Raw genomic sequence first — 27,986 nt, forward strand, 5'->3', positions numbered from 1 at the left:
AATTCAAACGTCTTAAAGAGCTCGGTTGTTTCTCGGTGCGGCTGGGCGGCTGTTCGCGGGGCGGTTAGTGGAGTTTATAGTTTATAGGGACCGAGAGATCGGGTGATCCGGGGGTCGGTTAGGGGATCGGGAGATCGGTTAGGGAGCGGGGGGATGGAGCGCCGGACGGGGACCGGGGACCGGGTCTGTAGCGGGTGAGTAGCGGGGCAGGGGCACCGGGGGAACCGGGCGGTGGGTAGTCATGTCCGCGGCGGAGCAGGGCTCATGGCTGCGGGGCGAGGTGGAGCGGCTGTCCCGGGAGCTGAGCGAGACGACCCGGGAGAAGATCCAGGCGGCGGAGTACGGGCTCGCCGTGCTGGAGGAGAAACAGCAGCTCAGCCAGAGATACGAGGAGCTGGAGGGGGAATATGAGACCCTCAGACAGGAGCTGGAGCAGCTCAGAGAGGTGAGAGACCGGACCGCAGTACTGCAGTACTCAAATACTCAAATACTGCAGTACTCAAATACTCAAATACTGCAGTACTCAAATACTGCAGTACTCAAATACGCAGTAACTTACTCAAATACTCAGTACTGAAATACTGCAGTACTCAAATACTCAATACTCAGCTCAACTGCCGGAGTATCAGCATATATAATGGTAACTGTATCAATATATCGGTTGCTATATTAATATTTCTGTAACTTTATTGATGTATTGATAAATATATCTATATATCAATAATTATATCAATATATCGGTAACTGTATGTATCGGTAACTGAATCAGTATATCGGTAACTGAATCAGTATATCGGTAACTATATGGACATATCGCATACCTGTCAAGTCTCCCGTTTTGGCCGGGAAACTACCGTATTTTACTCCTCTTTCCGGCCGTCCTCCCGTATTAGTATTTTCCCGTAAATTTCCCGTATTATACTAAATAAAAAAATATATAGGCCACAGGCGACAATGCACTGACCGCTGTGTGTCTCTTAACCAATCGTGGTGCCGGTTCAAGGAGAAAGTCCCGCCTTTCAGGAGAAACAGCCAATCAGCTAGCTGGTTTTGCGGAGCGCAGTTTGGTGTGCGGGAAGCCCCGCCCCTCCCCTCGCTGTGAGTTCAGGCAGCTAGTCGGAGCAGCTGTCGTTAAAACTAATCTGGATATACGGAAATTTTTCTAAAAGAAAGGTAACTAACCATGTAAACTGTGATGAGATTGTTTCTGATAGCTGGTTAAAAAGACTCTTCTCTGAATCAAAACATAAATTAAACCCACTGTGTGTTTAATAAAATACAGCTTGTGACTCAGTTAGCTTAACTTTAGAATTAGCTAGATAGATATTCAGGGTTTGAGAAAAATCTACATATATATATATATATATATATATATATATATATATATATATATATATATATATATATATATATAAAATGCCCTGCCCTGATGTGCCTGATCAGCCAATAACTATCATTTCCAAACTCTATTAGTTCAGGGCTAGTTTTAGGGTTTGTTAGAATTTGTTTAAATCTCAAGTATTGTGGTATAATGTATTATTTAGAAGGGGTAGAAGAGATGGTTGAGCTGGAGAGAGAGAAAATGTGGAGAGGGCTGAAATTAACTGAACTGATCAGGAGTGGAGGCCCCTGTGTAGGCCCCTTAGGACTATTATTTACTTATGGAATATATCTGATCCATGTCCTTTTTGTAAATTTGTGCACCCTTCAATTTCAATTTTAAATCTATTAAATAAAAAAATATATATATATAAAAAAAAATTTTCCCCTCGTTTGGGCTGTTGGGGCAGCGGAAAAAATCCCTTATTTTTAAGTCCAAAACTTGACAGGTATGATATCGGTACTATATCACTATATCTGTAACTGTATCTATATATTGGTACATTGTGCTGTTGTGCAGTTGATTTTAAATAAACCCACTGATTTTAGCTTAGTCCACCCTCAAATTGGAAAAATGCCAATTTGTGTCAAGTCTCCCGTTTTTTTTTTTATCCCTCTTTCCCGCCGTCCTTCTGTATTAGTAATTTCCTGTAAATTTCTGTATTATGTTAAAAAAAATCCTGTTTCTCTCCAAAATGAAATGTCACGAACTATAGCAAGAACTGACAGCCAGGCTGCTGCAAATGTCAGTTCTCGCAAGGTTAGTGACATTGTTTTGTTTTTCAAAAAAAATGTCATTATTGGCCTTACACCTTTTTGTCTCTTCACTTGTGATGAATAGCAAAATAGCTTTTTTGTGTTGTTGTTTTTTTTTTTTTTGTAAAATAGTTTTGCTTACCAAATATTACCAAATGTTTTCAGTGATTATGTTGAATCAATATATTGTTCTGCTCTAGCCTCAGCCTGTTGTATTCATTGTATTCATATTTCTCTGAGGGAGCTTTTACAAATTTAGTTTAATTTCTTTCACCACCACTCTGAACAATTCTGACTCAGTGAGATTCTCTACAATGAAGCATTTCACACCAAACTCACTCTGAATGACTTTGTTTGTATCTTGTATCATCTAGTTTTGTGAAGAACCAATCAGAAAGCCAATCCTGCTGATAGTGGAGCCTATCCTGAGGGCAGAGTATTATGGCATGTTCACACCTGTAATTGGTTTGAATTAGAGCTTAGATCAGACCCAAAAACAAACAAATCTGCCTGAGCCCGACATAACTCGCCCAATAAAACTGTCATTATGAGCCTGATTTAAACACTGCGTTTTTTTATTTAGTAAGTAGAGCGCTAAAACTGAGCTTTTAAAAAGACATTTTTGGCCTGTTTGAATGGGTGAAATCTGTTCAGAATGATGTTAATTAACATTACAACACTGAAGAAGCATAGACCTATTATTTAAGAACAGCTACAGACAGCGCTGCAAGTCAAGTACTTAATGCATGAATATAACATTTATAACTTGTGCATTTAAAAAAAAAACTGTTTCATTCGTTACTTTGCTATATACGGTATTTTATATAAAATAAAAATAGCATTAAGAAACAGACACGCACATCACAGACCTTTTTCTTTAGGGGAAATCTTTTTCTTGAGGCATCAGGTCTGTGTTTTTGAAGATGTATTTGAGCCAGATGTTCTAGCAGTGTAAACACATCCATCTGTTAAAGACTCATTCAACCACCGACCAAACCTCCTCACAGTAGAACATAAACAGTAATGATTGCAGCACAGCAAGTGAATTTGCATTTTCTGTACCACACACCAATCAGAAATCAGTCTGACTGGAGACGCATTTGACCACTATCTGTAAATGCATGCTGTTCAGATCTTATCAGGATCTAATCTAGAAACTAGTCTCATCATGTGGTGGTGTGTAAATAAATAAAGCTTTAGATTGTGTGTTAAACTTTTTTTTTTTTTTGCAAACAAAAATAAGAGCTGCTGACTCTACTGCCTCCACCCTGTTATTACTGCAGCCTCGTTACCTGCTCCATAATTTACTGAAAGAAACAAAAGAGTTTCTGAATTAGAAAGAGAGAGAGAGAGAGATTGGCAGACTGCTGAAGTGTGTCAGACTCCACCGCATGCTGCAGGAATTAGGTTATGACATAAGTTCCTCTGGATCGCTTCAGATAAACAGTTCTTAATAAACTCTAAGACTAATTTTTCCGTATTGTTTTCACAGAAATGCCTGATATTTAAAGGTCTCCTTCTGCTAAAAATCACTTTTTCTTGTTCTTTGTGAAATACTATAGTTGTATATGATGCTGCATATAAAACAGTTTCTCGTCCTCTATTGTCTGCAGTAGCTAGTAAAAGAAAATACTCAGAAAAACGAGTCGATTAGGAAAAGCACCGTGTCTACATCAACCCGTGAATTAGTATTTATGGCCCCGCCCACCTTGGCTCAGGCAGCCTACAGACAGAGCAAAACCCGGGCTGCAGCAGAGCCGACACTGTCTCGTCAGCTAAAGAGCTTGCAGCTCTGTTTACACCAGCTACTTAACATTAGCTATTTTGTGTAAGTAACTATAGGTTTACATCGGATCTCCGGTTGATTTCGCATTTTACTGAGACCTTAAAAATACACTTGTTGGTGAGTTTCAGTAAGTCAGTGAACTCTGTGTGTGATTCAGTGTAGGGGTGGGCGATATGGCCCTTTATATCACGATATTTCATGGTATTTTCGCGATAACGATACTCTGGGCGATATAAATTAATGATTTACCCCTACTTGAGATATTAAAAAATACAAGAATCCAGATGATCATGATCAGATTTGTAACAGAAGTCAATGATCCAGAATGTCATGATGCTAATAATGCACTCTAAATATCTCTATATATCCAGGATTAAAATAAAATAAAATAAACAATACTGGACAGATATAATCTGTCTCTAGTAGATATATAATGAAAAATGAGAACAGTGTGAATTTTTTTATTTTGCTAAAAACAGTAAAAAGTAGTACCCTGATGTGATAATTAGGGGTGGGTGATATGGCACCATATTTTTAGGGTATAAAATCATTCACGATATTCAAAAATGTTGACGATATTATTGCGTACGATGCGATATGGCACACCCCTAATTCAGTGTGTTCTCGGCCTGTACTGTCCTCAGAGTGATGGAGGTCTAAGAATAGTGAAGTATTTACAGCAGAGGAACTTGTGAATCAGTGCAGCACTGCTGGTTTGGTTTTAGTTCCTCTTTGTTACGGCCCTGTGTGTCTCATCTTGTGATACACACACACACTCAAGATACACTTATTACACCATAACAGGCACAGCGGACTGTAGATCAAGCATAACATTATGAGTTAGTGCTCCTATCTCCCTGTTAGGAGCACTTTGTAGTTCTATAATAATTACAGACTGTAGTTCTGTATCTGTTTTATTCTCCTCTTCCTTTCACCCTGTTCTTTAATACTCAGAACCCCACGTAAGAGAAAATCACCACAGAGCAGATATTAGGATTATTATTTGGGTGGTGGGTCTTTATTATTCTCAGTACTGCAGTGATTAGTGCTGATTAGTCAGTCTTTTATCATCTCTCACTGTCCTCCACTCTATTACACACTCCTACCTACAGCTGAAACACCCTGTAGATAAAGTAAAGAGACAGGGATATGGTTCAAATCCTGTTTATGCAGCTTGCCATCAGCTGCCAGAGCCCTGAGAGAGCACAATTGGTCTTGCTCTCTCTCTGTGTGGGTACAGTACAGTAGATGGCGCTCTTTCCGCTTATCACTTCTAGGGTGATGTGGATCAGCACAAGGCCACGTCTGTGAGCTGTTGTATCGAAACAGAGTTGCTGCGCTTTCCTGATGCTACTTGGAAATGCTACATCAGCAGCAGTTCAAAAAGAGGCGGAGTCTGACTTCAAATGTATCGGAGGAGGCGTGTGCCTTCTAGTCTTCACCCTCCTTGGTGAATTGGAAATAAAATATAAAAAATAAGAAAAAGTGACAGATAGAGAGACGCGGTACACATTCACAGTCTGTGAGGACAGATATGAGTGTGAAGAAACAGTAAAAGAAATGTGATAAAAATAGTAAATATATATTTTAATAAAGTTTTCTACAGAACAGGACTATACACACACGTAATACACACACACACACAGCTGAAGGTCTCGGAAGAATCAACCCGTCATAACATTCTTAAAAAAGCCCCCCGGACTTCCTTCCTGTGTGAGAGCAGTGAAAAGCAGGATGTTCAGAGCGTCCATTCTGGAGAACGGGAGTCAGTGTGATCTGGTCGAGCTCTAAAGTGCAGTTCTGCCTGATGCTTGTGTTCCACAACGCTGTAAATGTGGTTAAAAGACAAAACAGAACATTTATAGAAGCCCTGCACGATGATGCATTACCAAGTTTGTCTGGAAAGGTTTATGTGGAATCGAGCCCCGCCCTCGATTGGTATCAGCAATCAACTGATCAGACTGAAAGATGATTTAGGGTTGGTATTGGTTAGAGGTGTAACAAAGTATCGTAGCACGATGCTTCGCTTAGAAATATTTGACAATATGCATTGTGGAAACATGAGATTCCATGTTCTGTTGATGAAAATGTTATGCTTTGTTATGCATTGTTTGAATACCAATACCAATATAAGTTTGGTATTGCGATATAATATACAGTTTTCATTTGATACCTGCCTTTATTCCGTGTTTTTATTGAAACATAAGCACTGTAAACTCCCTAATCCCTTATCATTGGGCTCTTTCTCTCTATCGCTTTCAGACATCAGCCCTCTCTCAAACACACATTATCTTAACATTTTCTTATCATTGTTTTGACGTTATGTGTCTCTCAGCTCTCAGAGGTCCATTCTTCTCTAATCAAAGTGATTTTCTAAATATAGGGGCAGATCTGGAAGGGCAGTAAAATGATCTGTGTCAAAATCAAGCTATAAAAAGTCTCTGTGGGCTGGAAACACGCCAGCACCTCACCCCAAACACCAGAGCTCCACCAGAGTGGCACACGGAACAGCTTAAGATTATTATTATTATTTATTTTTTTTATCACATCAATATACTACTGTAAGCATTTCATTTAGTCACATTTTCATGATTCTGAGGAATCTGTCTCTCTAAAGTGCTCTTTTTTATACCTAATCATTTGAGATTGTTGCAATCTGCTCCTTTTTCAGCTGTTTTTATTAGTACCACTTACTTTTCCAGCCTTTAATTGCCCAGTCCCATCTTATGTTGTTGTACTGTATATGCACTAACATTACTGCAATAAGAATAACTTCCTGTCTTTAGCCCTGACTTGCAAAAAGAATATTATCTGGTTAAATCTCATTTTACAGCATTTTAACTTCTAATGTTTGATCACTGACCCCTGATGCAGCCGTTTGCTTCTTTAAGCTACAGTGGGAAGCGCTAGGCTAATGTTGCTAACTGCTAAGACTGGACTCAGATCATTACCAGTCTCATTACTCTCAGATCTGACGTTACGTCATACAGAGTCTGAGTGTTTCCAGCACATGAACAACAACATGTTAAAAACATGACGGACATGTGCAGAGCATGTGTTCAGCTCAGACAGACGGGATCAGACTCCGGGCAAGGTGACGAGAGGGCAGAGTAATCCCCTAATACACACACACACACACACACACACACACGTGTAATGGGTGAGCTCACACTTCACTGCTACATATACAGATCTGGAAAAAATGAAGAGAGCACTTCAGTTTCTGAATCAGTTTCTCTGATTTTGCTATTTATAGGTTTATGTTTGAGTAAAATGAACATTGTTGTTTTATTCTATAAACTACAGACAACATTTCTCCCAAATTCCAAATAACAATATTCTCATTTAGAGCATTTATTTGCAGAAAATTAATAATGTCTGAAATAACAAAAAAGAAGATGATGCAGAGCTTTCAGACCTCAAATAATGCAAAGAAAACAAGTTCATATTCATAAAGAAGTGACATTTTCAGATGCATAGTTTTGGTTGCCAAGTATTTGTCCTAAAATTTAACAATGAATTGATCAATAGAAATGTTCCAAAATGACTTGTGTTACAGTCTTTTTACCCGTCTTTCCAAGTTGCCATTTTGAAGATTCATATATAAAATTATGAGTTTCTTTGATTTTACCAAATTAAAAACCTCTGGAATATAATCAAGAGGAAGATGGATGATCACAAACCATCAAACCACCAAACTGAACTGCTTGAATTTTTGTACCAGGAGTAAAGCAGCATAAAGTTATCCAAAAGCAGTGTGTAAGACTGGTGGAGGAGGAGAACATGATGCCAAGATGCATGAAAAAAAAACTGTGATTAAAAACCAGGATTATTCCACCAAATATTGATTTCTGAACTCTTAAAACTTTATGAATATGAACTTGTTTTCTTTGCATTATTTGAGGTCTGAAAGCTCTGCATCTTTTTTGTTATTTCAGACATTTCTCCTTTTCTGCAAATAAATGCTCTAAATGAGAATATTTTTATTTGGAATTTGGGAGAAATGTTGTTTGTAGTTTATAGAATAAAACAACAATGTTCATTTTACTCAAACATAAACCTATAAATAGCAAAATCAGAGAAACTGATTCAGAAAATGAAGTCAACACAACTTTAAGGCATATTTAATTCATGAAAATATTTAATGTGTATTTCTCAGAAAGTATATTAAATTGAGAAAGTACTTTTAGTATTCTTTACGTACTGTAATTTAATAGTAAAGGAAGAACGTAATGTGTAAGTTCTGAAGTTTGATGGCAGTGTAAGCAGGTGTAGACGTTTCTCAGACAGTTTCTCAGAGTGCTGACTGCTGGAAGCTGCTGGAATGTGGTTTTATGTAAGCGTTTGCTTTTCACGCCTCCGTTTAGCCGCTCGCTCTGACTCTGACGGCTGCAGGAACAGGAGGAAGTGAGGCTGTACAGCTGTGCTCTTCATCAGAGGAAGGACGGAGGAGTGGAATGTGGTTTCCACCAATAGGGAGCGGCTGGACTGTGGTTTCCACCTGTCAGAAGTGTCCACAGCTGCATGGAGGCGGATCTTTCCCAGCCCTGAGCTGCTGGTCTGGTTCTCGGGCTGTTTCTAATGAGGCTTGGCTGTAGTTATGATCGGGGTTCGGGTCTATTTAAAGAATCGGCCTTGAGCCAGCGAGTCTCTGATCTTCAGGATTTGTTAGGATCGTTTTTAAACATGTAACTGGTTTCTTTGGTCTGAATCAGTTGATGAGTTTGTTTATTCAGATCATTTCTCTCTTGGTTTGGTTTGTTTTCACACAGGCATAAACCTAAACGCACCAAAATGTACCCCAACAAACTGTGTGAGCGTGTTTTCTCTTCTGATTGGACATACTGAATCATTTATAGTTACGACGCCAAATATGGAAAAATAATTGACGTATACTTTAGAGCCAAAAATGTAATACATACTGTAAATGTGACTCATACAACATCAGAAATGATGTATCCGATTACTGATTACTCCTTTAAAAAGTAACTTAGTTACTTTATGGATTACTTGATTCTAAAAGTAACTAAGTTACTTTACAAGCTACTTTATTAGTTACTTTCAGCAGCTGCAGACACCGCCTCCCACCACCTTAACATAAACATTATAACCAGTTTTGCCAATACTCCCTTTATTAGAAAATGCATTTTTAACAGCAGCAATGTATCTCTAGACATTTAAAGTTGAACTATTTCCTGAAAAAAAACAAGTTTTTATAAAAAATAAAAGACCATTTCTCTTGAATTAGCTTAACATAAATGATTGTTTTTATAAAAAATATAAAATAAAGAAAGTCTTTCTTGACCTGAAATATTTAAACACTGTAAATCTGAACATTGAACCTGTTGTTCTCAGCAGGGCAGCAAGGAGTGGTTTTACAAAACAAAACGGTGTATATGGTCTAGCCTGACATCATGTGTACTTTTGTTACTTTGGCCTTGTTTTATTTTGTAATCACATCTTAAGAGTGAAACAGTGGAGTGGGGTGAGCAAACCAATGGTTGTACCGCATTAACAGAAGCTTCTCAAACCTCCATGGATTCTTTTGTGTCACTGCGTGGTGTGTGTGTGTGTGTGTGTGTGTGTGTCACTTAAACAGAAGTTACCCCCCCCCACGCGTGTTGCTAACTGGAGCTACTCCCTGTTATTCACATTAGCCTCGTAGCTCCAGTGTAGAACTGAAGATGGGAGGTTCAGTTCTGGCTGCTGCTTAAAGCAGGTTTAGGCGTTCAGGCCACAGGAAGATTTACAGAATTTGTTTACAGAATAAAAGCCTTTATTCTCCTCTCAGAGTCTCTCGTCCAAGAGATGACGTACACTCATACACACACACACACACACACACACTCTCTCTTACACACACACACTCTGGAGTATACACACATGCACACACACGCGAGAGCCTGATCACCTCTCCAATAGGATTTGTTCTGGAGGTAATGTGGTGTTTCCTGTCTGACCGGACTCTGACCCTGCGCTGACCCCCCGGTACTTTTCCCTGTTTGTTGTTATTTATGGCCGGTTCGGGTCTGAGGTCCGAGATTAACCTGACGGACCCTCAGAGCTGGGGGTAGTTAGGGGTAGTTAGGGTAAGTCAGTGCGTCTGACAGGCCTTGTTTTTAAAATTACTCCACTGTTGCTGGGAAAAATTTCACACAGAAGCTTCATTACATCATTACAGGACTGAGTAGAGGACAGAGCCTGACAATACGACATGAATCACGATACTGGAGTCAAGATATAATCAGGAGTGAGAGAAATGGCCCTTAAATATTATCACAATATTTCAGAATATTTTTGTGGTAACACTTTTTTGGCAGTATGAAAAAGATTCATTTAAATTAAGATTCATTTTAAGAATATAGTGCTGCTGCAAAAAATAAAAATAAATAATTAAATATGACACTGGCATACATTTAGTAGAAACAATTAAAGTCATATTAGTCATATTATAGTGTTGCCTTTTTATTTTTAGAGTGTGTGTGTGTGTGTGTTCTATTAGTGAGGCGAGGCCATGCGGTTCAGTGGCTGAGAGCCAAAGAATCTCCAACATCCGCATCAGCATTCAGTCCAGAACCACGTCTCTCTCTCACACACACACACACACACACACATACACACACACACACTACTGCAGCCACTCTGACATACACAAACTTGCAGTCTGTCTCTGTCTCTCTCTCTCTCTCTCTAACTGTCTCTCTCTCACTTTCTCACATAGGCACACTCCTACACACTCCCTCTCTCTCTTATACACACTAGCTTGATCAGACTGACCATCACACTTATCTGAAGAAAGGAGGAGTATTAGGGGTCTAGTTGGAAGGGACAGCAAGAGAGAAGAAAAAAACAGAAATGAATGGGCCTACTGGGAACTATGGATGGAAAGAGCGAAGGAGAGCAGAAAGAGTTGAGAGTGAAAAGGAGGGGAAAACTGAGTGATCTAGCAGACTGACTGAGAGAGAAAGGAAGGAAGACTCAGGCTGGATGCAGGGTCACAGGGGTCAGCTCCTCTGTGTCTGAGGGGGAAAACACACACTGTGGTTCCTGTGTGTTCCTTCAGTCTCAACACACACACACACACACACACACCCATAGACCTCCATTCAGACTTTACAGACTGAAACTCCCTCCCTCTATAAATCAGTCCACAAGAAAACAGCTGATTCATCTTCTGGGCTGTGTCTCAAATCACTCAAATTTTAGTAGTGAACTTGATTTAGAGTTAAAAAATGTTGACCAGTTTCTCACCTAGAGGTGCACTACCCAAAAGGATCAGTGCAGCATTTAGCAGTTCCATTTTCTGAACGTTTCAAGCTAAATTCAAAATTAGAGAATTGGGTGTAAAAAAACAATTCTATTCAGTATAGTAAGGAAGAAATTGGTTTTTATCCAGTTTTTATTTATTTTTTTTATTTTAGCCTTTCTTAAACAAAATTTCAAGAAAAAATAAAAAGCGAATCTTTCCTCGATTTTCAGAATTTTCCATTTTTGTATCTTGTAACACAAATCCGATGGTATAATTCAACTAACTTTTGTTACCAGATGAAAAAATGGGAAAAAAAAAAAAATATATTTTTTTTTTGCTAAAATTCTGGTTTTAAAAAGCAGAGAGGGAAAACTACATATTATAAAAATGGGGGTAAAACTTGTTTTTGTCTTCACTGCACGAAATGTAAAAAAAAAATAATTATGATTTTTGCATCCATTTTTATTTTTTATTTTTTTTTTGCATTAAGCCTCAAACAGTCAGAAAATGAAACTGACAAATGTTGCACTAACCCAAAAGTGTCCTCTGTTGACTTTTCTATATGGAACCTGCTATCATTTAAACATCTGTTTGAGACATAAAGTAACTGCAAAGTTAGGAAAGATGTTGGTTGTGCTTACTCTAGATCCAGTATGAAATTGTGCAAAATCCTAAATATGCTTTATGCAGTATTTTAGTTAAGGGAACCATCATCATTTTCAAACCTACATTGTGAATATAATTGGCTGTTTAAGATACAGTCCCTTTCAAATAGTCAATAAAGAGTTTAATATATTTCTATTATCAGTATTGAGATCAGTGTATTGAAGGATTTCAGCAGGGTGCTCTCTCTCTGGTCCTGTACGCAGGCTTATGGCCACGCCCACTCCGCCCAGAGGAAGGTTGCGGCGGACGGAGAGAGCCGGGAGGAGTCCCTGATCCTGGAGTCCGCATCTAAAGAGGCTTTCTACGAGCAGAGGGTTCAGGATCTGCAGGCCGACCTGCGACAGACCAGAACCACCCTGACCAGCACACAGGCTGAAAACGAGAGACTGGCCGCTCTCGCGCTCGAGCTGAGAGAGGTGAGTGAGGCATGGGGGGAGGGGCTTTCAGGCTTTAGATGGGTGGAGCTGTGCTTCAGGTTGTGTTTAGGGATGTAATCAGTGTTAAATCAGGTATTGAGTCATTTGTAGTAGATACAGAATCATTTCAAGCAGTTACTGAATCATTTATAGCAGTTAATGAATCGTTTCTAGTGGGTAGCAGTTACAGAGCGGCTACTGAATAATTTAAAGCAGTTACTACATTGTTTATAGTAAATATTGGATTGTTTATTAGATAAACTAAATCATATAAAGTAGTTACAGTCATTTGTAGCTGCTACTGAATCATCTATAGCAGATACTGAATCATGTAAAGTAGTTTCCGAATCGTTTATAACAGTTACCGAAAACAGCAGGTACTGAACCATTTATAGCAGGTACTGAACCATTTGTAAAAGATAATAAATAATTTATAACCACTACTGAATCATTTATATCAGTACTGCATCATATAAAATAATTGCAGAATCATTTATAGGCGTTTATCGAATCATTTATGGTCGTAACTGAATCATTTATAGCAGGTACTGAATCATTTATAGCAGGTACTGAATCATTTCAAGCAGTTACTGAATCAAATGTAGCAGTTACTGAATCATTTATAGCAGTTAATGAATCGTTTATAGCAGTTAATGAATCGTTTCTAGTGGGTAGCAGTTACAGAGCGGCTACTGAATAATTTAAAGCAGTTACTACATTGTTTATAGTAGATACTGGATTGTTTATTATATAAACTAAATCATATAAAGTCGTTACAGTCATTTGTAGCTGCTACTGAATCATCTATAGCAGATACTGAATCATGTAAAGTAGTTTCCGAATCGTTTATAACAGTTACCGAAAACAGCAGGTACTGAACCATTTATAGCAGGTACTGAACCATTTGTAAAAGATAATAAATAATTTATAACCACTACTGAATCATTTATATCAGTACTGCATCATATAAAATAATTGCAGAATCATTTATAGGCGTTTATCGAATCATTTATGGTCGTAACTGAATCATTTATAGCAGGTACTGAATCATTTATAGCAGGTACTGAATCATTTCAAGCAGTTACTGAATCAAATGTAGCAGTTACTGAATCATTTATAGCAGTTAATGAATCGTTTATAGCAGTTAATGAATCGTTTCTAGTGGGTAGCAGTTACAGAGCGGCTACTGAATAATTTAAAGCAGTTACTACATTGTTTATAGTAGATACTGGATTGTTTATTATATAAACTAAATCATATAAAGTCGTTACAGTCATTTGTAGCTGCTACTGAATCCTCTATAGCAGATACTGAATCATGTAAAGGAGTTTCCGAATCGTTTATAACAGTTACCCAAAACAGCAGGTACTGAACCACTTCTAGTCGTAACTGAATCATTTATAGCAGGTACTGAATCATTTGTAAAAGATAAATAATTTATAACCACTACTGAATCATTTATGTCAGTACTGCTTCATATAAAATAATTGCAGAATCATTTATAGCAGTTACCGAATCATTTATGGTTGTAACTGAATCATTTATAGCAGGTACTGAATCATTTGTAATAGATAGTACATGATATATAAGTGCTACTGAATCATTTATATCAGTACTGAATCAAATAAAGTAGTTTATGAATTATTTTACTGAAAATATAATTTACCGAATCATTTATAACCAATACTGAATCATTTAAAGCAGGTACTGAATCATTTGTAAAAAATACTAAATAATGTACACTACTAAACCATTTATATCAGTACTGCATCATATAAAGTATCTACCGAGTCCTTTATATCAGTTACCGAATCATTTATAGTTGTATCCTAATCATTTATAGCAGGTACTGAATCATTTGTAATAGATACTAAATCATATATAACCGCTACTGAATCATTTATATCAGATACTGAATTACATAAAGTAGTTACCGTGTCTTTTGTAGCAGTTCTCAAATAATTTATAGCAGCTAGTGAATTATTTATAGCAGTTCCTAGATCATTTAAGGTATGTAATGAATCATTTATATCAGTTTCTAAATTGCGTTTAGTAGATACTGAATCATTTATGCAGTTCAAGAATTTATATATACAGAATCATTTTAATATTAATTATTGGATCATATATAGTTAATATTGACTATTGATTATGTTTACGCTCTGTCTCTCTCTCTCTCTCTCTCTCGCTCTCTCTCAGAGTAACGAGCTGGTGGATCTGCAGCGAGCTCGGCTGCGGGATGATATCAGGGAGTTTAAGGTCAGAGAGTCTCGGCTGCTGCAGGACTACTCTGAGCTGGAGGAGGAGAACATCACCCTGCAGAAACAGGTCTCTCTGCTCAGACAGGGACAGGTGAGACAGAACCGTGAGAACCGTTCATCCACTTAAAACTGTACTTATCATCACAGGTTTACAGCTGAAAACAGATTTACACTCTTGTCCTGAAGTGCCCTGATGTAGTAAAACAAGGGAACGAATTAAACATAAAGATAAAGATAGTATGCATCTATCTATTTTTGATGCTGTAAAATTCACTGTATGGACAAAGTATTTGAGACACCAGTCTGTGCATTTAGAGGTTTTATTTTTTTTTAAGCTGTGAAGAAGATTATGAGCCAAGAACATCTAATCAATTAGTGAAGTATCTTACCTCACAGATGCTCCTCTTGATGAATGGGCTCATAGAAAATCTGTTATGCTCATATTCATAATTGTTATACAGTGGTTGTTCATAATGGAATCATTAACCCTCTGTTGTTGCTCTGGCTGATTCAGGGTTCATACGGTCATGAAAAACCCGGGAAAGTCATGGAATTTGGAAATATCAATTTCCAGGCCTGGATATGTTTTGGAAAAAATAAAAATACCCAGAAAGTTTTGGAAAAGTCATGAAAATTTGAAAATTTTGTTTTGGTTAAAAAAAATTATTTGTTTCACATTAGCTGGCTGTCTATGTGGGTCCAATTCAGACTGGAGTTTCAAATAACCGTAAATTCACACAGTGAGAGAAAAATGCTGATTAAATGCGGTCTGGCTTCATTCATATATATATATATATATATATGAAATATGCAGAAATGTAATTCAGCTAGTAAAAAGGAGATAATTCAAAGTCTTTTAAGTCAATTAATTTTAGGTGAGAGATATACTGGCCTACTATAACCAGTTTGACATGGATTTTTATTTTTTAGTTTTCTGCTATGTCTGTACTGATGTTTTTTAAAATTTGCCACGAAGTCATGGTAAAGTCATGAAAATGTCATGAAAATGTATTAGTTCAAAAGTGTATGAATCCTGCTTAAAGGCTTGGAAAGGTCATGAAAGGATCACAGAAATGTATTGGTTAAAAAGCGTATAAACCCTGCTGTTTGGTTGCTGTGACTGCAGGTGGAGTTCGAGGGTCTGAAGCATGAGATCCGCCGGCTGGAGGAGGAGGCGCAGTACCTCAACAGCCAGCTGGAGGACGCTGTCCGGCTGCGGGAGATCGCCGAGCGGCAGCTGACCGAGGCTCTGGAGACGGTGAAGACCGAGCGCGAGCAGAAAGCGGCCCTGAGGAAAGAACTGACCAATCACATGACCCTCGGGGACTCGCTCCTCGCCAGCTCTCTGGACACGCTGAAGCTCGGTCTGGACGAGCCCAACAACGACGAGGCCGTCCGCACCTTCGAAAACGGCTTCGCCAAGATGGTGGACAGCGACGAGGACAACCGGTGCTCCACCCCCAAGAAGGGCGAGCGGTTCCGACCGGCGCCGAGTCTGGTGGACGATCTGCTGAGCGAACTGAACATCTCAGAGATCCAGAAACTCAAACAGCAGCTCGTCCAGGTGAGCATCTTCTGAATCATGAGAAGACCATTACTGTACTTTTACCAGTTTCCCAGGTTTAGTCCATTAACATGATGAAATAAAGTGAAGTAAAAATAATACTCCAGTAGAGTACAGAACAGCATTTTAGTACTTAAGTACAGTAGTGAAGTAAAGTAATACTCCAGTAGATACAGATAAAGTATTTCAGTACTTAAATAGTGTTTTGCGGGTACTATTTAATGAAGATGCCAGTTGGGGACCTGTGAGGCGTCTGTTTCTCAAACTAGAGACTCTAATGTACTTATCTTCTTGCTTAGTTGTGCAACGCGGCCTCCCACTTCTTTTTCTACTCTGGTTAGAGCCTGTTTGTGCTGTCCTCTGAAGGGAGTAGTACACACCGTTGTAGGAAATCTTCAATTTCTTAGCAATTTCTCGCATGGAATAGCCTTCATTTCTAAGAACAAGAATAGACTGTCGAGTTTCAGATGAAAGTTCTCTTTTTCTGGCCATTTTGAGCGTTTAATTGACCCCACAAATGTGATGCTCCAGAAACTCAATCTGCTCAAAGGAAGGTCAGTTTTGTAGCTTCTGTAATGAGCTAGACTGTTTTCAGGTGTGTGAACATGATTGCACAAGGGTTTTCTAATCATCAATTAGCCTTCTGAGCCAATGAGCAAACACATTGTACCATTAGAACACTGGAGTGATAGTTGCTGGAAATGGGCCTCTATACACCTATGTAGATATTGCACCAAAACCAGACATTTGCAGCTAGAATAGTCATTTACCACATTAGCAATGTACAGAGTGCATTTGTTTAAAGTTAGGACTAGTTTAAAGTTATCTTCATTGAAAAGTACAGTGCTTTTTCTTCAAAAATAAGGATGTTTCAATGTGACCCCAAACTTTTGAACTGTAGTGTATATGCAGCATTTTACTACTTAAGTACTTCAGTAGTGAAGTAAAAATATTACTGCAGTAGATACAGATACAGCATTTTAGTACTTAAGTACAGTAGTGAAGTAAAAATAGTACTGACAGTAATGGAGTAATGAAGCAGTAACTTTAGTTAGTCAAATTGGGTGCAACTTTTTTCTAGTTTTAATAAAAATATCCATATTTCCACATATTGATCAAGTATTGCAAATGAAAATACAATAAAATATATGACAATATCGATATTTTGTCCCAACACTAATTTGCACAGCTTCTCTGCAGGGATTAGATGAGCTGTTTGTGTGGATTTACATATATATTTAAGCAATGGGTGTAACTTAAAGAAGCTTAAATATGCCTTCATTACAAACTATTAAACATGTATTGTGTTTTTATTCACTCAGTAACGTGTGTGTGTTTCTCTGGCAGGTTGAGAGGGAGAAGGTGGCTCTGCTCTCTACTCTGCAGGAGTCTCAGAAGCAGCTGGAGCAGGCCCGCGGCTCTCTGGCGGAGCAGCAGGAGGCGATGGCGAGGCTGAGTGATGATCTGGGGGCGATGAGGAGGTTCCACGCCGGCAAAGAGCGTCAGTCGGCTCTGGACAGCGAGCGGGAGCGGGACAGCCGAGAGGAAGGAGACGTGGACTATTACGAGCTGGACATCCACGGGCCGGAGATCCTGCGCTGTAAATACGAGGTGGCCGTAGCCGAGGCCGGAGAGCTGAGGGAGGAGCTGAAGGCGCTGAAGGCGGAGCACGAGGAGGTGAGACTGATGTTTCAGTGATCTGTTATAATATTATGACAAAATCTGTATGTGTTTCTATATATACTATCCATTATTCAGCTCCGATTATTATATAGGACACTCTGTAGTTCTCTACATACTTTAATATTATCCTTCTTTCACCCTGAGAGTATAGAGTGCTGTCAGCCAATCAGAGCTTCCCGTTTTCACCCAAGCACCCAATCCAGCAAGCTGCCTATGGAGCCATCAGTTACTGTCAACATACTGTCACTGTGCTGAAGACTCATAGGCACTCACACTTTCTCTGTATCTGTCTTTCTTTCTCTTATTGTCTCTCTCTTATCGTCTCTCTCTTATTGTCTCTCTCTCTCGTTTTCTGTCTGTCTGTCTCTCTCTTATCATCTGTCTCTCTTGTTGTTTCTCTCTCTCATTGTTTCTCTTTTTCTCTCTCTCTCACTCTGTCTCTCTCATACTGTCTCACACTTTCTCTCTCTCTCACACTCTTTGTCTCTGTCTTATCGTCTATCTCTCTTTCGTTGGCTCTCTCTCTCTCTGTCTGCCTCTCTCTTATCGTCTGTTTCTCTCTCATTGTCTCTGTCAGTCTCTCTCGTCATCTGTTTCTCTTAATGTCTCACACTCTCTCTATTTCTCTCACACTATCTCTCTCACTCTGTCTCTCTCACACTGTCTCACACTTTCTCAATCTCTCACACTCTTTGTCTCTGTCTTATCGTCTATCTCTCTTTCATTGGCTCTCTGTCTGCCTCCCTGTTATCGTCTGTTTCTCTCTCATTGTCTCTGTCAGTCTCTCTCGTCATCTGTTTCTCTTAATGTCTCACACTCTCTCTATTTCTCTCACACTATCTCTCTCACTCTGTCTCTCTCACACTGTCTCACACTTTCTCAATCTCTCACACTCTTTGTCTCTGTCTTATCGTCTATCTCTCTTTCATTGGCTCTCTGTCTGCCTCCCTGTTATCGTCTGTCACTCTCTCGTTGTCTCTGTCTCTCTCTGTCAGTCTCTCATCATCTGTCTTCCTTAATGTCTCACATTCTCTCTATTTCTCTCTCACTGTCTCTTACTTTCTCCCACTGTCTCACACTTTCTCACTCACTTTCTCTCACTGTCTCTCTTTTTCTCTCACTGTCTTTCTTTCTCTCTCACACTATCTCTCTCTCTCTCACACACTCTGTCTCTATCTTATAGTCTATCTCTCTTTCGTTGGCTCTCTCGGTCTCTGTCTGCCTCTCTGTTATCGTCTGTCTCTCTCTCGATGTCTCTGTCTCTCTCTGTCAGTCTCTCTCATCATCTGTCTCTCTTAATGTCTCACATTCTCTCACTCTCTCTCTCACAGTCTCACTGTTCTCCCAAAAAAACAGAAATTGTATAAATTATTCTAAAACTCTGAACAATAATGTACTTTCAATAATAAAAGTCTCTCTGTCTCTTGTCCCCCAGGTGAGGGCGGAGCATACGGAGGTGCAGGAGCGTCTGGAGAGTCAGGTGCGTGATCTGAGCTCTCAGGTGTCTGAGCTGGAGAGCGGGGGCCGGGTGGACCGGGAGAAGTTGGCGCGGCTGCAGAAGGAGCTCCAGGAGACCAGCGTTCTGGCGGGAGAATCTCAGGGAGCGCTCAGCGTGGCTCAGGATGAGCTGGTGGCCTTCAGCGAGGAGCTGGCCAACCTGTACCACCACGTCTGCATGTGCAACAACGAGACGCCCAGCCGCGTCATGCTCGACTTCTACAAAGAGGGGAAAGGAGCCGACGGCAAGGCGACCCGTCCATCATCTACACAAACACCCGCTGGCTCGGAACCGGCCCCCGCCCCCGCCTCCGAATCCACACACAGCACCACGAACAGCGCCTCCGCTGGCCCGGCACGGGAAGACTCCAAAAAGGAGCCGATGGACGTTTATAACCTGGTGGCCATCATCCGGGACCAGATCCGGCACCTCCAGCAGGCGGTGGACCGCACCACCGAGCTGTCCAGGCAGAGGGTGGCCTCTCTGGAGCTGAACGCTGTGGCCGATAAAGACCAGACGGCCTGCATGGAGGAGATCCTGAAGCTCAAGTCCCTGCTGAGCACTAAACGAGAACAGATCGCCACGCTGAGGACCGTGCTCAAAGCCAACAAACAGGTGAGGAGGAGAGTGCAGAGGGGATGTGTGCCAACAGGAGTATTTTTATTATTATTATTTTTATTTATTTAACATCCACACAAGATATACAGTAACTGAAATTTATATAATAATTATTATTATAATGCATTATACATTTTATTCAGATTTTTCAGTGATTACAGTATTAGTCCCAAACCGGACGGGATTAGGTTAGTTTCTCAGGGGGACGTCTGTGAAGGATATTTCAAACTTCTACTCTTAATAGTGATAAAACTCCTGCATCCAGAGTGCAATTGAAAAAACAGGAATACCAGTGAGTTTTATTCTTATTTTTATTTTTATTTTTTTATTATTTATTTTTTTATTTTTTTATTTTGGCTTTCTCAGTCACATGACATGGCGTTCAGTAGCTCCTCCATTTCCACTCGCTTTTTTTACATGGATCTCCATGGAAAAGTGTACACCCAAAGTGTAATTACAGTGCGCAGCAGTGGACAAATAGCTATTTTATTACATTCGAGGAGACGAAACTCGGAGATGTGCGTCTGGACGGTACTAAAATTACTGGAGGACCACGTAAAACGAGTTCAGCGTAAAACAGCAGATGATTCAGCCTGTATTTTTTTGTTTTTAGAGGAAGTCTGTGAAAAACACACATTATCGTTCCGGACGGGAATAAAATCAGAGGTCCCCCATAAAAGAAAATGACCCCCAAGACCCCCTCAGAAACTAATCCTGTCAGGATAGGACTTTAGAGTGAAAGGATAACTATAATAATGGTCCTATAAATGCTTAATTGGCAATAAATCTGGAGACTGATTTGGCTGATCTCTCACCAGGAGGTACACTACCCAAAAAAAGTAGCCTTTTTGAGAGCCTTTTTATGGAGCAGTCAGGGAAGCTATCTCTGCACCCTTTTGTGTCCAAACCCAGTATCTAATCAGACCACACCTGTAATCATTTACATATCTGCCTTAAAAATAACTGCATGCTGACTTTTACATCAGTTTGGGCTACTTATTTTTTTTTATATATGTATATTAAGTTGATCCACAGATTATAACAGGCTATAAGCTCAGTGCTCTGACCCGATCTCTTCCCCCTGCAGACGGCGGAGGTGGCTCTGGCCAACCTGAAGAGTAAATATGAGAACGAGAAGACGATCGTCACAGAGACGATGATGAAGCTGAGGAACGAGCTGAAGGCTCTGAAAGAGGACGCAGCCACCTTCTCCTCCCTCCGAGCCATGTTCGCCACCAGGTACACACACACACACACACACAGTTCTCACATAGCTTCAGTATCATGCTCAATAAAGTTGGCTGTCTGGCTCAATGTACATAAGTTTGTCTTTACTTTGTACACTGGATCTACGACTGTAAAGTATAATAACATGTAGCAGAATAACACCTTGTCCAAACAGCCAGCAGACAGTCAAGTATATCTTGAAACTTTAAAAACTTTAGTGGTAGTTTGGGAGAGTGGGCGCTGGATCACTTGGCTCACCTTGTGGGCGTGACCGTGAAGATTTTTTTCTTGAAATTAAGCAACAGAAGTAGAAAATTATAAGTTTTTAGGATTTTTAATTTAATTTAATTAGGATTTAATTTTATTTAATTTTATAATAATCTAGAGTCCTATATTTCAGCTTCTCTTCTGTGGTTGAAAGGCAGCTGTTCTGTATGTGTGAGGCTCGTATGTGTGTGATGTCACAGCCTGCTCTTTCCCGATTGGCTGGATGCAGCGCAGCGTCTGGATTCATTTGAATAAAATCGATCTCAGCCGAACTTTTGCCGGCGGGCGGGGCTGCGTTCAACACACTGCAACATGCTGCGGCGCTCTCCATTAAAATAAATAGGATGTATCGTCTGACACATGTACCGTTATAGTGCTAAAAAAGTTTACCAATACTTTCAAAAAGAAAATATGTTGAGGATAGATTTAAATTTTTTAATATTAGGGAAACTTATAGATGCCCCCCACTCACCCAGTACTTTATTTTTCCTTTTAGTTTCCCTTTTGTTTTTCTAAAATAAAAGTATCCTGCAACTTTTGACTCACCCCTATATACTTGTTTGAAACACCCCTATATGCCAAGAAAAAAAATCTACATAAAAAAACAATACTGAGCACAAAATAAACCAGTGTGGGCACCGAGTAGTTCAGCGGTCTAAAGTGCTGCTTCTATGATCGGGAGATTGTCAGTTCGAATCCCGGTTATTTAGCTTGCCTTCACCTGCCAGAGCCCTGAGAGAGCACAATTGGCTTTGCTCTCTCTGGGTGGGTACAGTATGGATGGCGCTCTTTCCCCTCATCACTCCTAGGGTGATGTGGATCAGCACAAGGCTGCGTCTGTGAGCTGATGTATCAGAACCGAGTCGCTGCACTTTCCTCCAAACGCACTGTGATGCTACTTGGCAATGCTGCATCAGCAGCAGTTCAAAAAGAGGCAGAGTCTGACTTCACATGTATCGGAGGAGGCGTGTGCTAGTCTTCACCCTCCTGATGTGTTGGGGCATCACTAGTGATGAGGTTTATACAGCTGAATGGGTGGAACAAATGGCCTAAATTTTCAAAAAAAAAAAAAAACTCTGCCAATCTTTCATAATAAACCATTGATTCAAATTAAAACTACCTAAAACCTCATGTCTTTTTCTCTCTCTTCTCTTCCTCTAGGTGTGACGAGTACGTGACTCAGCTGGACGACATGCAGAGGCAGCTGGCGGCGGCTGAGGACGAGAAGAAGACGCTGAACTCGCTGCTCCGGATGGCCATCCAGCAGAAGCTGGCTCTGACCCAGCGCCTGGAGGACCTGGAGTTCGACCACGAGCAGTCGCGCCGGGGCAGTAACCCCGCCCCCCGGGGCAAAGGACCCTTCTCTCGGGGCAAGGGGCCGGCCTCGTCGTCCAGCCCGCACGTAAGTCCCAGACTGCCCTGCAGAAGCCGCCTGCACTCCCAGGGCTTTGTGGGTAGCCCCGCGGTTAACTTTGTGGGCAGCCCTGTGGTTAGCCGCGTGGGCAGCCCTGCGTTTACCCGCGTGAGCAGCCCTGTGGTTAGCCGTGTTTGCAGCCCCCTGGGCAGCCGCGTGGGTAGCCCTGTGGGCAGCCCGGTGGTTAGTCGCTCGGGCAGCCCGGTGGTCTTCTGCAGTGAGAAGTATAAGATCCTGTGTGACATCTGAAGCTGATTAACCATCGATGACCTGACCTGCTGCATCCCTGCTTCATCACCCAGCCTGACTAACCATGTACATCTCATCCTGTACAACTGACTGACTAACCATCTGCTGTCTTCTAACTGGCTGCTTCACTGATGCTTTTGGACTAATTGTCTTCTGTGTGAAGCTTCACAATCATCGCTAAGACCATCCACTAACCATCTAATCACATGATCATCAGCGCTTCATGTCTGTTGGTTTTGCATGTCTGTTTAAACACACAAACACACACACACCACTAACACTAACTCTGTTGTGCGTCAGTTTATGTATTTTCTATGTTTTTCAGGGTAGCTTTTTTGTGAATAATAGTCCCATTAATCTCAATAAATCTGGTGACCCGGCAGACCAAGAAAGTAGGGCTGCACAATATATCGTTTAAGCATCGTCAGCTTTTAAATTAAACATGTCATGTTGCAATATTTTGATTCTTGACAAGAAGTAGATACACAGCTCTGTCTCTGTGTCTGTGTGAGTGACAGGCTGCTGCTGCCTGAGAAGAAGGAGGGGGGGGTGGGAGCGTGAGGATTTGTTCAGGAGTAAACACCAGGTAACCTCACGAATGGCCTCCATCCACATGGTTGGGCACGTGCTTGTAAACTTGAGCACGTGTTGAAAGCTGTGCACCTCAGTCCAGCACAGTTTTGCGGCGCAGATATTTCCAGTTACAGCTGAATTCACGCTTTTAATCCCAGAAAAACAAACGCTCTTATTTACCTTTTAAAAAAGGCATTTAAATGCCTGAATAAAGGGCGGATTACTGTTGTTTTGCTGTTTTTTCTCGGGTTTTAAGTGCTCGGCGCTGACTAAATTGGCAATAACCCAACAATACATGGGTTACAGTCACAGTTCAGTTTATTGTACTGTAATTGATACCGTAAACCATCAATCAGCACAAATTTGCTGGCTCCTTTTTGGGTTAAGGATTTTGGATTGCATGCAAAGTTTAATTTATTTACTTTTTATGAACAGATTTAACATTACTACAACTATAACCAATCATTAACCAGTAAACCTGGTTGTAGCATCTGAATGGTCAATTTTTTATACAGCAGCAGTGAAGATTCACACTGGATGAAGCATTAATGATGCTAGGGTATGCAGCATTAAAGGAGAAAAAAAAACTTCTGTATAAGTTGTGAGTTTTGGGCTGTCCTGTGGTGACCCACATCCATCAGCTCCCAGCGTATACACACTCCAGCTGTGTGTGTGTGTGTGTGTGTGTGTGGCTAATTCCTCAGCATTAGTCTAAGTGCTAAGCTCTCAGCTGAGTGTCAGTGGGAATAAGTCGGCGTAATCCGGAGGTCAGACGTCCTTTGCAGAGCCTGATCCTGCTGTACCGTTTACAGCCACAAATAAAGCTGCAGTCTGGATAAAATGATAGCAGGAGGTTCTGATTCTGGTTCTGTTTGATGTGTTGATGCTCCTCTGACTGTAGTTAAGAGGATGGGTATCTGGATCAGTCCTACTCCAAGTTGGAAATCTGCTAATGCACTGTGGATCTTTGGTGGAGCTGCATGAGTTGAGTTATATTAGCGTAAAATCCAGTAATATTACTCTACTTTCTCAGTCAATCGGGATCGGGAGATCGCTGGTTTGAATTTCGGTCATGCAGCTTGCCATCAGCTGCCAAAACCCTAGAGAGCCCAATTGGACTTGCTCTCTCTGGGTGGGTACAGTCGATGGCGCTCTTTCCCCTCATCACTCCAAAGGGTGATGTGGATCAGCACAAGGCTGCGTCTGTGAGCTGTTGTATCAGAACCAAGTCGCTGCGCTTTCCTCCGAGTGTTAGCGCTGTGATGCTACTCGGTAATGCTACAGCATCAGCAGCAGTTCAAAAAGAGGCTGAGTCTGACTTCACATGTATCGGAGGAGGTGTGTGCTAGTCTTCACCTTCCTTGTGTTGTGGCTGTTGTCACTAGTGATAAGGGGTTATACAGCTAAGTAGCAGCTGAATATGTGGGACAATTTGCATAGCTAAATTGGAAGAAAAACAAAAAGGAAACAAATGCATGTGTACAGCTGTCTATAAAGGGCTGCTCATAGCGTGTTTTGTATTAATTGCAGTGGAGTAAAAACAAAAATTTGCTCCTCACCTGTAGGGGGAGCCCAGGAGCCACATTTTAGACATGCTGGATTGTGTGTTCTAATGCTAGTCATACTAGCTTTATTCAGAATGGAAGTGATGATTAATTTCAGTGGAAATTGTTATAGTAAAGAATTTTGTAAAACATTGGAAATGTTTATGTATTTTCTGCTTAAATGTTGTACCTTTTAACCAGTGATACAATGAAGATCAAAAACATGTCATTCGACCGTTTAAGTAAAACACGGTTTGGGATACGGACCCCATGATTAGCATGTTTAGCATGATGCTAAGCTAAAAGCTACTCAGTGGAACCTCTACTGGTCTAGATTTGGGTCAGATTATATGTTTTTTTTTTTAAATGGAGAATCTCCATTTAATTGAATTGAATTGAATCTATTGTATACTGTTGTGTATTAAATTCCATTGTATTCCGTTACGGAATTTCAAGATTGTATTGTCCTTTCTGTACAAGAATAACAACAATATTTCATCTGCATGTGTGTCCTCCTCCTTCAACACCACCTGTCTGTCTGTCTTTAGCATGCTGCTATGCTAACATTCTGTGTGTGGATGTGCACATTTAACCCTGCAGATGTTTTAAAAAAAGAATATTTTAATAGTAAAAAGATCTATTAAATGTAATCGACCATGATTGAGATTCTGTCGATCAGTAAAGACGTTTGATACAGTAGATCAGATCTGATGTGTGCCTTCTTACTATAGAACTGAAGATGCTAGGCTAATGATGCTAACACTGCTAACCTAAACACTGGAAACACCAAGGACAGTTCTAGCCAGACACCACCGGTCATGATCATTGCTAGTTAGGGGTGTTTCCATATCATATCGTACACAATATATCGCCAACATTTTTGTATATGGTGATCGATATTATATCCTGAAATATGGTGCCATATCACCAACCCCTATAATTATCACATCAGGTACTACTTTTTTACTTTTTTTTAAAGCAAAATAAAAGTTCACACTGTTCTCATTTCTCATTATATATCTACTAGAGACTATAGATTATATCTGTCCAGTATCATTTATTTTACCTATCCTTTATTTATTTTTTAATCCTGGATATATGCAGACATTTGGAGTGCATTATTATTATTATTATTATTATTATTATTACTACTACTATTATTATCATGACATTCTGGATCATTGACTTCTGTTACAAATCTGATAAAATTCTTGTATTTTTTAGTATCTCACTTACAGGGATGTATATACAAAATATTATATTGTATGCGAAATAATAAATATAATAAAATTTAATTTTCATTTTGTTGCAGCAGTGTGGCTGAGAATTCACAGTATAAAAGGGATTGAAAACATTTAATAAGAAATCAGAAATAATAAGGAATAAAATAGTAAAAAAAAAATACATAATATCTAATTTTTATTTTAATATAGATTAATAAATAAACATGTAAACAAAAAAAAGAGTAAATTCTAATATAAATGGACATTAAAAGTAAAGAATTTATAAAATATAAAATAAATTAAAATATAATAATAGTGAAAGTAACAAAATTGTAATAAATAAATGAATGAAATTTAAATAAAAATATATATTAATAATAAGAAAAAGATATCACAGGCTTTTTGATGGTGATTACAAGTTGCTCGCGAATCACAGAATCACAGTATCGTCATATCCTCGTTACCGTAGGCAACAACACATCATTATAATATTGTATTATAATTTCCATTGTGAAATATGGAAGCACACATCAGATGTAAAAAGTATTATTGATCAGTTCTGATTCTCTGCTTTTCTTTTTTTGTTTTTATTTTTTTATTTTTAATCATTTGTATGAATATGTATATAAATACAAGAATCAAATATTTAATATGACTAATATTGCTGTGATGATTCTAATGATGATTTTATGTATTTCTTTTTTAATCTTACAGTAATTTTATTTGCCAAGGAGAGAGCCGTGGTTAAGCAAATCATCCTGACAGTCCTGCTCCACAGCGCTTCAGACTACACGAGTGTACACACACACACACACACACACACACTTACACACTTCCTTCCCTCCTTAGATATGCAGGCAAATGAGCTTAATGATATTTAAAGAGTCCTGCAGCTTTATCAGTATGTTTTTCTTATTTATCGTCCAGGCTTGTTCTGTTTTTTTGTTTATGGGTCTCACTTTTTAGAACTACTGTCTTTAATAACTGTGTTATTACACATTTAATAACAATGATATGTCATTACATCTCTATTTGTAGTACAGTTATTCATTACAGTGCTACAGTTTGTCTAAAAAAAAAATCAGCTTCAATTTGACTTAGTTATTATTGACTATTACACAAGTGTATATCAATAGCTGTGGTTATATATGTGTAATAAGAGGTTATACCATTATTGTTGATACACATGTATTTGCATTAGTTGTACTGCTGTAATCCATCTGTAAGTGCTGGATGTTAATCTACACAGATTTCTCTCCTGAAAACTGTGCATGAGGCACTTGCCTCTGAATGGGTAAAGAGCTAGCACTTAGCTCGGTTAGCGGCTAATGCTAATGCTGCTCCAGCAGTGCTAGCCGGAGTTAACAGCAGACTACAGGCCGATAATACTCACCTCTTAACAGCAAAAGAGCTAGTTTGGGTAACAGGTTATGCTAATGCTGCTCCAGCAGTGCTAGCCAGGAATAAGAGCAGACTACAGTTTGATAATAATCACCTCTGAATGGGAAAATAGTGGTTAGCGGCTAATGCTAATACCGTTCCAGCCTTGGTGCTGGAGAAACTTCACTAAAGCTCCTGTATAACTCTGTACTTCAGTGGAGTGGCTTTACTG

At 39.7% G+C, this 27,986-nt stretch overlaps 1 protein-coding gene across 2 annotated transcripts; it reads left to right on the forward strand.

Annotated features, from left to right (window-relative positions):
- Positions 1-27,645, forward strand: bicd2 (bicaudal D homolog 2 (Drosophila)). 2 transcript variants are annotated; one of them, XM_007254561.4, is made up of 9 exons: positions 5-445; positions 12,041-12,253; positions 14,453-14,605; positions 15,641-16,078; positions 17,426-17,755; positions 19,197-19,874; positions 20,965-21,116; positions 22,533-22,773; positions 27,089-27,645. In XM_007254561.4, the coding sequence occupies exons 1-9, from the start codon at positions 242-244 to the stop codon at positions 27,089-27,091; spliced, it is 2,412 nt and encodes an 803-aa protein (XP_007254623.3). In that variant the 5' UTR covers positions 5-241; the 3' UTR covers positions 27,092-27,645. The 2 variants fall into 2 exon arrangements, with proteins under 2 accessions (XP_007254622.3, XP_007254623.3); XM_007254560.4 differs by lacking the exon at positions 27,089-27,645 and having other exon boundaries at positions 1-445; positions 22,533-25,653.
- The last annotated feature ends 341 nt before the right edge of the window (positions 27,646-27,986 follow it).

The sequence above is a fragment of the Astyanax mexicanus genome, chromosome 24 (assembly GCF_023375975.1).
Source record: "Astyanax mexicanus isolate ESR-SI-001 chromosome 24, AstMex3_surface, whole genome shotgun sequence".
NCBI classification, from domain to species: domain Eukaryota; kingdom Metazoa; phylum Chordata; class Actinopteri; order Characiformes; family Acestrorhamphidae; genus Astyanax; species Astyanax mexicanus.

Excerpts from the sequence above, each read along its gene's own strand:
- bicd2 (XM_007254560.4), top strand. The coding sequence starts at position 242 with ATGTCCGCGGCGGAGCAGGGCTCATGGCTGCGGGGCGAGGTGGAGCGG. Across the intron at positions 446-12,040 it reads AGCTGGAGCAGCTCAGAGAG|GCTTATGGCCACGCCCACTC; the intron begins GTGAGAGACCGG and ends TCCTGTACGCAG. Across the intron at positions 14,606-15,640 it reads CTCTGCTCAGACAGGGACAG|GTGGAGTTCGAGGGTCTGAA; the intron begins GTGAGACAGAAC and ends CTGTGACTGCAG.